Source organism: Strix aluco, chromosome 1 (assembly GCF_031877795.1).
Source record: "Strix aluco isolate bStrAlu1 chromosome 1, bStrAlu1.hap1, whole genome shotgun sequence".
Lineage (NCBI taxonomy): Eukaryota > Metazoa > Chordata > Aves > Strigiformes > Strigidae > Strix > Strix aluco.
In genome coordinates, this window is record NC_133931.1 from 91,722,270 (window position 1) to 91,735,811 (window position 13,542).

The window sequence follows — 13,542 nt, forward strand, 5'->3', positions numbered from 1 at the left end:
TCTGTCACCTCCTTGCAAGTCACTTTGCTTTTCCGTCGTCTTGCCTGTAAGTGGCAGTGTTGGGGGTACTGCAAAACCAGCCATCAGTAAAATGCAAGGAGATGCAGGTGCTGTGTACCCGTGTCTGCTTTGTTTCCAATTTCCTGTCCTTTCTAATTTCAGGATGGCAAAGTGAATGGTGTGACAGATTCAACAAGAATCTTGGGGTACACCTTCCTTCACCCAAGTGTTGTGCCGCGTCCTCACGTCCAGTCCATCACCTTAACTCCGCAAGATGAGTTCTTCATTCTGGGGAGCAAGGGGCTGTGGGACAGCCTCTCAATGGATGAAGCAGTGGAGGCAGTCAGAAACGTGCCTGATGCGCTGGCAGCGGCAAAGAAGCTTTGCACTTTGGCCCAGAGTTATGGCTGCAATGACAGTATCAGCGCTGTCGTGGTTCAGCTCAACGTGACGGAGGACAGCTTCTGCTGCTGTGAACTTAATGGGGTCCCACCCCCCAGCCCGGGCATTTTCCCCCAGTCTGTCAATGTGGTCATCAAAGACAGGCCAACAGATGCACTTGGGATGCCATCTTCCAGCAGCGGCATGGCTTCGGAGATCAGCAGCGAGATCTCCACCTCTGAAATGAGCAGTGAGGTGGGGTCCACGGCCTCCGACGAGCCTCCCCAGGTAGCCATGAACGAGAACAGCCCGGCCTACCCAGGGGAGCAGCGCTGCATGCTGCACCCTGTCTGCCTGTCCAATTCTTTTCAGCGGCAGCTCTCCAGCGCCACCTTCTCCAGCGCTTTCTCCGACAACGGCCTTGACAGCGACGATGAGGAGCCGATCGAGGGGGTGTTCACCAACGGCAGCCGCGTGGAAGTGGAGGTGGACATCCACTGCAGCCGAGCGAAGGAGAAGCAGCTTCTCCAAGTGCCAGTGGAAGCCAGCGATGAAGGTATTGTCATCAGTGCCAATGAAGACGAGCCCGGCCTTCCCAGGAAAGCTGAACATTCTGCCATGGGCACAATAGGGCGCCGGCGGGGCAACGGTTCTGTGGCACCACAAGAGAGGAGCCATAACTTAATTGAAGTTGCAACAGATGCGCCGCTCAGAAAAACAGGGGGCTACTTTGCTGCTCCAGCACAGCCCGATCCCGACGACCAGTTCATCATCCCACCGGAGCTTGAAGAAGAAGTCAAGGAGATTATGAAGCAGCATCAGGAGCAGCAGCAGCAGCAACAGCAGCAGCGGCAGTATCCGATGGACCACCTGGCAGACTATTACGATACACCACTATGACCCACTCTATTTACTGCTCAGAAATAAACTAACAAACAAGGAGACTTGAGTGTGGGACCCGGTGGGCTCGCATTACAGCAGGGTTTTTCCTTAGCCTTTTCCTTTATATACTTCCTTTTCCTTATCCTGCCACTACAAATAACTGCAGCTTTTCAGTTTGTTAGGTTTAATATTCATTGACTTTCTTCTAGAGACGCTTGACCAGTGAAGTTTAAAATAGTTAACCTTCCCTTAACATATCAAGTGTAAAAACAAAAAACAAAACAAAAAAAAATAAAAAGGTTTAATATATTGCTGAGAAACAGATGATGATGTAATATTTTTTAAAATGGCTTGTTTGTTTTGTTTGAAAAGCAGGGCAGTAGCCAGTGCTAAATGATTTAAGTAATATTGTAATACTGTATTTCTTTGAGAGAAAAGGCTTTTTTTGGTCTTGAAAATGATAGACATTTGTAGAATATGGAGACTAACTCCTAGGAGTTGCTTTACTCTTTCAGGTGACTTAAGTCACTGAGATTCACTAATTTTCTCTGAGAGAACAGTTGATTGGGAAATTCCTGTAAATAGCTCAGTGTTGTATAGTGATGCTTACACGTTTTGTAGCCTTGGCATTAAGGACACAACCTGAAAAATTGACCTTTTTTTTCTTAAGTGACTCTTTGGGCCATGGTCATTGAGCGTAACAGACTGAGTGGCTGTGTACAAGTTAGCTAGAGCTGAGATGGTGTAGACCATTTAAAGAAACCCACTTTTTCCTCTGGTCTCTTTCTTTCCTGACTTTTACAGACACATTTTATTTGTGTTCCTTACTGCCGCCACAACCAGCATGATTGTATAGAGCTCATTTGTTGTAGAACATTTACATACCAAGAGTTATATTAAAGCCGAATGCACAAATGAACATGTCATAATTTTTGTTATAATAAATATGAAATTTACACCTCATGTCTGCTTTTATGTCTGAGTAGCTGAGCAGCAGCTTTCAAACAGTAGTTTGCTGTGGTTGATCAGTGTGCTGCTCAGTTTAAACCAAGAAGTGTTGAAACTTTTTTGGCTCGATCACATTTTTACATGAACTGCAGAAACTCATGTGTACTTTTAGAATTTAAAGGCCATGCAAAATGGCCTTTAAAAGATACAAAACAACTCTGAGGAATTGACCTGCTTCTTTTTTTCTTTCTCAGTACTAATTCAGCACTATTGATTTGCCCTTTGCCACAGTATTGACAATGCCAGAAGACCGAAGAGGAGCGGTACTCTGACTCCGTCCCACTGGGACCGAGTAACTGAAAATAGAAATGATGAAGGGATAGTGCAGGCTCAGAAAAGGGAGAAAGAAAACATTGGATGCAGAGAGAAGAGGGAAAATATAAGAAGGTGACAAAGTGAACTCAAAGCTACCTGCGTAAACTCAGACTTGCTCAAATGTGTTGAATTAACATGAGTTCGATGGTAGCTTGACTTTGGTAGCAAAAGGGCATTTTTTTGTAATTCCTGTGGGAAAGGAGCAACGCCCCTTTTCAATATTGCATCCAACCAACGGCTCCATTTTACTTGTCACTCCTTAAAAAGCTGAATTAGTGTGTGATCATGACAGTGTCTTGCTCCTGCTTGACATTTGGTCTGTATTTTGGGAGAGGACTGTGGTAACAGGCTGTTGTCCTTATTGTATTCTAGGGTGAAATAGCCAAGTTAGGACAGGATTGCTGTTAACAAGAGATTTTGAATTTCTTTTCCTTAAATAATAACAGCAGAGAAGCAAACATGAAAATACCTGGTTTGGTAAATGTTTATAGCACTGTCTACTGTAGATCTAGAAGATTGTACTTTATTGTAATTTGAGCTTCAAAATATCTTTCTTAAAACTCATTAAATAATGTATTTAAGCAAAAAAAAAAAGTTTATGGTTTATTGGCTAGTAACTCTTAGGTGTTCTTTGGTAAAAAAGTCTGTATACTTCGAATTTTGTTGAACAATTCATTTTCCTTGGTGACCTTGAAAAGTATCTTTTTTTCTCCTGTTAAGATGTTGCTTGAGGCTGAAGGTGATAACTCTCAAGAACACTACCATGGCCTAGGCAAGTCATAACCAGTTTAGGGTTTCCTGAGCAAGCTGGAAGATTCTCTGTACCTTAAAAAAAAAGTCAGTTCTCTTCCCCGTAGCACGCACTGCTAGTGGAGGATTAATTTTGCTGCCACCGTCTGTGGTCTCTGTTCATGCTAAGGTGCCTCTGGTATGCTGTACGTGTGGTTCTCCGGAGAGAGGAGCAGTGGTCAGAGTAGGGGTGGAAGGGGAACCATTTCACGTGAGCTAAACTTTGGCCCAGTGCTGAGAACTGACACTCACTGCTGTACCTTTTTTTTGTGTGACTAGGAGTATGTGCAGGCAGACTTCACTTGCCCTTCCCCGCATTTGAAGGACAAACTCCCAAGAACTTGCCAGCCCCTGTGGCATTAGCAGCTTACAGGCAACAATGCGGTTTCTCTCCTGATGCCCTTACCTTGAAGCGCAGATGGTCAAAACCCACCAAGACCGCCAAAGCCTGCCTCTTTCAGCATGGTATCTTCTGTAAATTTAACGATGGCATTCTGGTGTCACGGCTTCTGTAGCATCAAAGTGACAGGATTTTGACAGAGGAGCTGTACCTTTGGATTTCTGGTCTGCCTGAAGAAGACATTTGTGGTAGTGGCTTGTCTTAAGTCATAATGAGAAGGATTGATGCATTCATAGAGAGAGCTTTATCCCTCTACTGGGCTTTCCATAATGTGCTGAACTAGATCAGTAGGTTGGATGGCTAGGGCCATCTTTGGGAAGTTCAGCATTTATTTTTAAACAAGGGCAAAGGGTATTTTCTGGCTTTAAACTGGGACTTGAAAAACAAGGTACAGTTTTTGCAGCTCCTAACTTTTCTGGACATCGCCGTCTGCTTTCGCAAAAAGCAGTATGTTCTTATCTCATGAGGACTGAAGCTGAAGTCCTTGATTTCATCTAGGTGCATTACTATTGTACAAGATTTTTTATGATTATGTGCACAGTATATTTTACACAATTTTGACCGACCAGGAACTACCTGACTCAAACAGAGAAGTGGATTTGTTTGCAGAACTTGACAGCTGCGGCAGGGGCAAAGGTTGGGGGCTAAAAAGAAAGGAAGGCTTTCGACTGGGGAAAATGCAGAGTTGTATTACCTTTATAATCAAACCTCTCGTGTCCTTTGGAACTTGCTGATAGTCATATCGGAAACAAGCAGAAATGCATGAACAGAAGGAGGTAGATGGCTGGTGGCAGAAAAATTAACATATTTACTGGAAGACAACTTTAAACAGGAAGCTATGATGGTATTGAGAAGAAACTGAGTTGCTTACGTGCTTGTGTATGTGAGCCTTTTTTTGTGGCATAAAAACTTTTTTCTTGCTTTCTGTCACAGTGCTCTAACATAATGTGTTTTGTTGTACATGAATAACCCGTTGGCATTCTGCTTGTGCATTCAGGGCGCGGCACCGCCATCATCTTGTTGGTAACCAGTGCCATGGTGGCATTGCCCACCTCTGCGTTAATGCTCTCGGAGTGCGCCAGCTATGTTCATAGAGGTTGTCTCCCTCCCTACTAGAGAATGTAGAGGTGTAGCAGCTGCAGCACCCTGTATGCTACCCTTTAAGGAGTCTCTTTGTAGCGTGATCTCAGCTCGATCACTAGCCATCATGCTTACAACTCATACACATAATTTCATAGCAAATTGTACAGATCTATATTTTTTAAGTATCGCTTTGCTACTTTGGGAGCACATCTACATAGGGGTGGGTGTTAATGAAGTGTCATATGTACCTTTGGAGGTAATTTCTACATCTCTGCACTAGTCATGGATGATGTCTTTTGGATTCAGCCTTGCAGGTCTGGGCTTGCAAATGTTCACTTGAGTGGGTTGGCTGGGATAACCTAGTGAACAGTTTACCAATCTGGGATGCAGAAGGGCTTGAACTGATTCAAGCAGAGCAATAGGATTCAAAGGAGTAAACAGAACAGTAACTTTAGTCTGGTCAGCCTGATTTCCGTGGGCACTGCCTGCCATCAGGGAAGAGATGAGCTTTCCTAAGAGAAGGTGGCACTCAAGTCTTAAACTGAGCAGTTCTTAGCACTGCTTGTAGGGTCAGGTCCCTCAGAGCTTTGGCTGCAGGGGGAGCTGCGTGGCCAGAAGTTGGTAAAGATATCTTTCGGGCTCAGCTGGAACCAGGATGTCTTGGTGTCTGTTAAATGACTCTACGTTTACTTTTTTCTGTTAACCTGCTTTGTTAATTCAATTGACTTGCTCCAGGGACAACTTATTGCACTATTGTTGGATTAATTGATTTGTTTCTTACTGATTTAATTGTTACCTGCGTGCTTAAGCTGCTTGCAGTGAGGGTTTCATGGAGTGCTGCTTGAACCAATCTATTCCTCTTGATTGCTTGCATTTTGGTGAGGGGTACGCTGCCCCCTACACTGGTGGTGTAAGTATTCAAATGCCCCGTGTAACAAGACCGCTGCTTCTTTGGAAAGATGAAAGTTAAAATTCATCTGCTGCCTGAGAAAAAGTAAAACCCTTTGCAGCCATTTCAAACAAAAGGTGGGGGTGGAAAACCCCTAAGTATTTCATACACTAACAGCAGCCCCAGGGCAGAATCATTATACCAGTTATCTAGGACATTGGTGGGGGAAGAAGTTCCTTGTTTGCTCCAGGTTGATGGTTTAAATGATTGGTCCCTACTTTTCCCCACTTTTTAATATGTATTTCCATTCCTGTTGAGTTCAACAGTTCATCCCTTTAGATCACCCTTTCTCGGGCTGACAAGTTGGGATTCACCTTGACTTGGATACCTCATCCTACCTTTTCTCTCCCACAATGAGCTAAGCTTGCCCTCTAGGTTATGACTGAGGAAGGATCTGAATGGGGCAGACGCTATCTCATCTTTTTCCATATTTTCTTAATATTGTAAGCTGAAGGGAGATGCTTAATCTGCAAGAGCTTGTCAGGAGCATGACGGCACTGCAGTGGTGAGGAAGCTGTCATATAATAACTGCAACGTGGCACAGATCTGGAATGGGCAGGGCTGGTCTGCTCCCCAGCAGGGAGACCCAGGAGTAGATGAGTCCCTGAGGTTTTCTGCGGTGGGAGAACCAGAGAGCCTGGTTTCTAAACAAAGAACATGGTTTCCTGCACCTCCGGCTGGGGGGAGAGGGTGAAGTTGGCAGTACTGAGGTTGGGAGATAATGCCTGCTGGTGGATGAGGTTTAGCTGGCTCTTACTGCCCCATTTCCCATTAGGGTCTCAATTTCAGTGTCCTGTTGATTGCCACAGCCTCTGGCACCTGTTTCATATTGTCATCTGAGCTTGTTCTTCTGTGTCACTTGTCAAAACCTAAGCAAACAACAAAAAAAGGGATCTTTTACCAGTGGTTCTGTGGAATTGCCTTTGGAGGCCTGTGTTTAGGGTATGTAGGTGACTTCGGGGTTCCAGGGGCCAGCAGTGGCCAGGGATGGGGCTGTGGAGGCTTTTGGGAACCCCTGGTGTCAGCTGGGCTGCAGCCCTGCAGTGGAAACCTGGGCAGTAGACATGATGCTCTGAGCACAGCAGGCTCTTCTCCCCCCTGTCAGATTAAGCACAGCTGCACCAAGAGAAACGTGTATTTTAACAGTAAGGTTGTCAGTATTGACTCACAGAACAGATGGAATTGTTTTGCTAATTAAATGTATGCTGTGGAATGCTTTAAAGAAAATTGGGATGCAGAACTACGAAGGAAGTCTGGTGTAGCAGAAGTATGTGACTCGGTGACTTGTGAATAAGATGCTTTTTCATTGTAGTTCCTTCAAAGGAGAGAGACGCCAGCATTTTGGAAAAAAAAAAAAAATCTTGCAGTAGGTGCACTTACAGTTAGTAATCTTGGTCCTGAAAAACAGCATATATAAGTAGAATTACAGAATGTATAGTGACATACTCTGCTCAAATATATTTAAAATTGCATGGCAAGGGAGAGCAAAAACCTGCTCTGTCTTTTTAAAGTAGCCAAAGCTGCCCTCCTGAAAGGAAGCTTTGTGAGCCCTGTTGACAAGTCACCTGTGGTAGTGTCATTTAAGGAGGGGTAAAGAGATTATCCCATTCTCTCATTTCTGTTGGGCAAAATTTGACCACAGGGCTATTCAGAGTCAACTCGGGCACCAGCAAGGTCTTTTCTCGGCATTGTTGGAGTGCCTTGAAATGACAAATTAGATGGAGAGCATGGGAGAATGTGTCCAGAGTCTATTCTGCCCTGGCCTCTCTTCAGAAATGGGAACATGGGAGGGGATCTGTAGTAAGTGGCCTTCCCCTCTCCTAGTGATCTGTGGTTTGCACTCGTTTGAACCAGAAGCAATCTCCTTGTGAAGAAGATAAGAAATGGCTTTCAGGCCTCCTGTTTTTTTCTCATTAGGAACTGAGCCTTTGTATTTGGGATAGAAAAAAGGCGTATCGCTGCTGCTTCTGTTAATTCAAAACTGCAAGGGCTCCCCCTCGTGTTACCGCAGGACAGGACCAGAATTGCTGCATCTTCATCCTTAGAGGGTGGCAGTGAAACGAGTGCATCTTACACCCTTGCCTACACCATTGTGTGGAATCATGCAGGAACACCAGCGGTCCGGCGAAGCCTTCCTTCAGCCGAGCTAAGGGCAACGAGGCAGCAGCATTGCCATGGCAGGTAGCTGCTTCGTACGGGCCAAGGGCTCACATGCACCCTGGTGCACCCTGGAGCCCCCCGAGCCTGAGAAGAGATTGCTGCAAGTCTTCTAAACAAGGGTGCGAAGGCTGAGGGAGCCAGGGAAGCCAGACCTGCTGCTGCTCAGTAGAGCTTTTGCAATGCTGCCAGGTAAGAAGATGGTCTTGGCGAGCTCTCAAGTAGTCTTGGTGAACGGGCAATGAGACCTTGATCAGAGTGTGACTTACTCATTTGGACCAATAAATTGCCTAATGTTCACTATCGGAGCTGATCCACAACAGGGTGAAAATCTGAATCTCAAGTTGCTCAGGGACATAGGGTCATCTTGTTGGGGGCTTATTTTTGCAATATGCAGGAAGGAAAACATCCTTTTTACTGTTTGTGCCCCTGCTATGGTGACTAGGAATGCTAGCTAACCTCCACTTAGAAAGCCTTAAACTGACTAGTTTTCTGTTACTAGCTCTTTCAGTATCACGTGGCTTCCATCGTTTGGGGCCGAGAATCCTGTCCTAAAATTCAGAGTATTTGGAAGTCACTGTGGTGGGTCCTTCATGCTTGCAGATACGGGCTGCTGTGGTGTGGGCGAAAAGTGATGTGGGTGTGCAGATGATAGTACAAAGCTATGCTTACATCTATAAATCTGGGTATGGTGGGAAGCTTATGAGTAATGTATATGCAACGCACATAGTGCCTTCACAGCTGATGAAATTCCAATTTTCACTAAACAGCTGGGCAAATTCAAGCCTCTTTTTTTTTTTTTTTTCCCCTCCTGCATTTCCATTATCCATATTTATCTTGGAAGTCAGTATGGGATAGCAAAAATTCAAGGTTTTCGTATACCTATAAATGCCTGAATGCTTCCATTATACAGTTTCTCTCGTAGTAATATCCAAACCACAACGGAGTTTTGTAAAGCCTGTTTAAAACATATGGTTCTTACCTCTGTGTGTCTGTCTCACGAGCCTTTCTACATCCTTCTGAAAAACTAATTACCTGTAAAACTCACGCGTGCGTTTCCCTCACTTGAGCTCTTCAACATGGCCTGAGAGTTTGGGGAAGTCCAGTAGCAGGTGCAGGTCTGTGTGCAAATAGCATTGCTGGAAATCAAGGGACCATTTGTAGTAATGAAGGGCATCCTGTGACTTGCCCGTTTTGCACTGTCACACGCCAAAACCAGTTACATCAAATGCCCCGACAGCCCGTGGACCTTGCATGTTTTATTTATGGTAGGTGATGGTGAGCGTCTGTGACACTTTCTAGGCTGTGCTGGCATCAAGCTGCTGCAAGCAATACACTGGGTGCCACCTTTCCTTGGAGATGGATGTTGTGAAAGAGATGAGTAATCACAGCTGTCATAAACAACACAGTCATAGTGCCCTTCAGTAACTTCCCTGAGTCTTGAATAAGAAAAGGAGACACCCAAGTTCTGCAAATGTAATTGAGAGATCGGAGTTACCGAAGGTCTGTTGTATATCTATAGCTTTACCTAACTTATGGTAAATGTAAATCGTGGTGGAAAGCTACCAGAAAAATAACTTTAATGAAGATAAATATACACTGGGAGTAAAATACATGGATTATGAAAGAACAATTTCCATTCAGACTGTTCTTTGGTACTCTAATCCATGTATGTATTCTCATCACTTTAAAGAAGTTTCTCATGTAAACTGAGATCCCAGCTTTTCTTAACGCTAAACCTTGAATTCAGTTTCTGCTGTTGCACAACCGGTTTGTGTCCCTGGTTGTTTCTTCATATCAGATACACTCAAACTCTTCTGAAGAACTAATGGAGAAAGCTTAAATTGTGATAAAATTTAATATATTCTAGGAATGTTTTCTTAAACTCATTAAGAAAATAGGTAAACTTGTTGTTTGTGCTTACCTGAAAATTTCCTTTCTGTGAATGGGTACAAAGGTTCCTCCTCCTTAGAGTTGATCAGCAGCAGGAGGGCAATGCCCTAACACATGCAGATCTTCCAACAGCACCAGTTTAAAATACCTGAATTATTCGGTAAAGATTATGTTAAGCCTGTTTGGAAGAGTAAATATCTTCTCCTTTCCAGCCTCACACACCCCCCCCCCCCCCCCCCCCAGTTTTGCCTTTTACATTGACAAACAAGGTGCCTTGTCTTTGGATGCTGATTTGCTCTGTTCTGGACAAGATTTCCCCCAGACTGAACTACTTTTATGAACTATTATTTGAATAAAGGAGACATTCAGGAAAACGGGTGCTCAAAGATACACAAATCAGCATGACAAAATTTTCATGGCAGTTTACTCAGTGGTGGGTTGCAGAATTGGGGGGGGTGCATTTTTTCTTTTTTTCTTTTTTTTTTTTAATATAGTCATCCTAAATATCTTATGCCCTTTGTTTCCCCTTCTGGATTAGGGCATGAAGAGACATTTTTTTCAAAGATTGTTTTTCTCCAAGGCTCTTCTGGGCAGGGGGTGGGGGGTGTGTGTGTCCCTTTGTGGGTAGTTAATGGCTGGGGAGCTCAGCTGGAGGTTTTGCTCTCAGACTGACTAAAGCTGTTTGCTCCTCTGTTGGAGGAGACAGGTGCAAATTGATGGTTTAAATCCAAAGGGGCTGGCTGAGAGTCTCTCAGGTAACTCTGAGACAAATGAGCTACTCAACTCATGCCGGCACCTTGCACTGGTGACCTATCATCTGCAGCAGGGCGTTTCTCCTGTCAGGCAGCTCCAGTTCAGCCTGCAACCTGCATCCCTTTCCTAGCATCTCCAGGGAGGGTGGCCATTTTATTCCTCTCTTTGGAGGTTCAGAATAGGCTTGGCATGCTAGAAGGCTTCCTACTGCACCAGTGGTGGGGCCCCCAAGGCTTTTAGGTTGAGAGAGGCCATACTGTCTACTTACAAGGCAACTTCTCGGGGAAGCACAGATTTGACCTTTGCTATCACTGTTTCCCTTGCAGCAGGTGACAAACTGACAGTGGTCACAGTGGGCAAGCTGGATCCACCCTGAAGATCCCTCTCACCAAAGAGGGGCTGAGGGTGATGACTCTGTACAGTCCTTTGGTTGCAGGTGAAACTGGGCTGTGAGGGACTGCTTCAAAGAAATGGGTGAGTTTATTTTCAGTGCTGACCCTGAAGGTTGCACGTAGGCAGTGCACACGTGCACACATGGGGCGGGCAGCAGGGAAAGGCTAAGAAAAATGGTAGGGCTGACAGGAGCTGTTTACCCTGCCTTTGTTTACCAGTCCAAATAAGGATTATTGTCCCATACCAAATGGCAGTCCCTGCACAGAGGTGACAGTGGGGCACAGCCATCTGCAGCAGAAGGGGGGAAAGGCTAATCTGCCCTGGAGGGTAGGACCACCTGCAGCGGCTGCTGGGGACAACAGCCTGTTGCAGCCTTAGTCATGTGTGTGTGACAGAAATTCTCAGCATGTTCTTGTATTACACCTTCCTATCTTGCACGGTAAAGATTTCCAAGTCTGCTGAAGGATACCAAGCATGGTGGTTTTATGATCGGAAAGCAGGGTGGTTTGGATTGCTCTGATGATATATGGCTCACCCTTCAGCCCGAGGGGAAGGAAAGCTGCTTCTTCCCTGCCCTAGTCCTCTGTGGAGTATTTCTGGGATTTTCTTCTCTCCTCTCCTACACTTCCCTACACTGTGTCATCGTGTCAGGTTGACAAAGCGCTTAGGGATATGGTGTAGTTGAGAACGGTCAGTGTTAGGTTAATGGTTGGACTAGATGATCTTCAAGGTCTTTTCCAATCTTGATGATTCTGTGATTCCCTCCATGGAGGTGAGTGGAGGAAACAGCACTGATGTTTATTTCCTAGTGTTCGTTCTTCACAGTGGCAGGGAAGGAAATAAATTTGAGGCACAAAGCTTTCAAGAAGCTGGCAATCACCAGGCTTTGGCTTTCTTTGTGGTTGCCTTGTTTGCAGTCAGGACCTCAGCAAGTTTGTGGATGATGGCAAGATGAGTGGTGCAGTTGGTATGCTACAGTATTGCCATCCAGAGGGACCTGTCAGGCTCTCAAGGCTTGAGGAGATGGCCCATGTGAACCTCACAAAGTTCCAACAAGGCCAAGTGCAATGTCCTGCACCTGAGTTGGGGCAATCACTGGTACCAGTACAGACCAGATGATGAATAGATTGAGAGCAGCCCTGTGGAGGACTGGGGGGTACTGCTGGATGAAAAACTGGATGAGAGCTGGCAATGTGCACTCACAGCCCAGAAAGCCAACTGTATCCTGGGCTGCATAGGAAGAAGTGTGGCCAGCAGGTTGAGGGAGGTGATTCTCCCCCTTTATGCCACTCTTGTGAGACCCCACCTGGAGTACTGCATCCAGCTCTGGGGATCCCAGTACAAGAGAGACATATGGACCTGCTCGAGTGGGTCCAGAGATGAGGGCCACAAAGATGATCAGGGGGCTGGAGCACCTCCCTGATGAGGACAGGCTGAGAGAGCTGGGGTTGTTCAGCCTGAAGAAGAGAAGGTGCTGGGGAGACCTTACAGCAGCCTTCCAGTACTTAAAAGAGGGCTGATAAGAAATATGGAGAGACTTTTTACCAGAGCCTGTAGTGACAAGACAAGGGGTAATGATTTTAAACTAAAAGAGGGTAGATTTAGATCAGAAATAAGGAATAAACTTGAGGTTGCAGAGGTTAGAAACACAAGGGGATGGTGAGTGCAGGGAGGCAGCTGGGTGAGGAGCTGAGAGAATGTGACTGGGACCAACTGGATGCTCAGGGCAGCCAGCAGGTCCCAGGAGTCTCCAACCAAGCACCTGTAACGAGCAGCTACTTTTTGACTCTCCCTGTAAAATGGATAAAATTGCTCTGGTTAACAGGAAAGGGACCCAAAATGGACTGACTATGAGGAACCCAAGTGTCCGAGGGAGGAGCACTACAGCAACAGTCCACAGGGAAACCTTGCACACCTTTTTCTAAAGACTGAATCACTTTGCAACAAGTGAGGCCTTTACCATGCACACAAGCAAAAAAGAGACAGAATTGATACTCACAGAGGACTGTTGCTATTGCACAGTGATGGCAGGCAAGCATTCAAAAATGAATGGGGCAGAGTAGGAAGCCCTGAGATTAAAATTCATACTGCACACATATTTAAGGACTGAGTTAAGATTTATACATTCTTATCTGCAGCCTTTTCTAATCTTTCAAATGCATCAGTTCAAGGTGCTGCTTTTTGTTGTTTGTGTAAGTTAATAACACTGTGTCATCATGTAACTAAGCCTGCATTCAAAATGTGCATGATGTAGAGGTAGCGCAGGAACAAGTGTGCAGGCAGAAATGCCTGACAAGTGGTTAGCTGTGGCATTAGCTGCATGCCAGACATCCCTGTAACAGACTTTCCAGCCAATTACATCATAGCAGTGAAGGTCTGGGTTTGGGCAAAGAGCTAGAACTCAAAGTCTCAATTTCACGACTCCATCGCTACTGTGAGTCGTGGCAAGTTTGGAAAAACTCTTCACTCCTGTCTCTTCATAAGTGTAATAATGCTATGAAGCTTGATGATGCTATGAATGCTTGTGAAGTGTTAGCGA

General features: G+C 45.3%; 2 protein-coding genes across 3 annotated transcripts in view; one reads left to right on the top strand and one right to left on the bottom strand.

Moving 5' to 3' along the window:
- The window catches only part of PHLPP1 (PH domain and leucine rich repeat protein phosphatase 1), a 143,358-nt gene extending 141,132 nt beyond the window's left edge, over nucleotides 1–2,226 (top strand). For both annotated transcript variants that reach the window (XM_074826869.1, XM_074826875.1), the window contains one exon: nucleotides 163–2,226. In XM_074826869.1, the coding sequence (XP_074682970.1) occupies nucleotides 163–1,281 (1,119 nt within the window). In that variant the 3' untranslated portion in view covers nucleotides 1,282–2,226. The remainder of the gene's footprint in view (nucleotides 1–162) is intronic.
- BCL2 (BCL2 apoptosis regulator) overlaps nucleotides 1–13,542 on the bottom strand; it is a 191,872-nt gene that overhangs the window by 40,768 nt on the left and 137,562 nt on the right. The gene's annotated exons all lie outside the window — the stretch shown is intronic.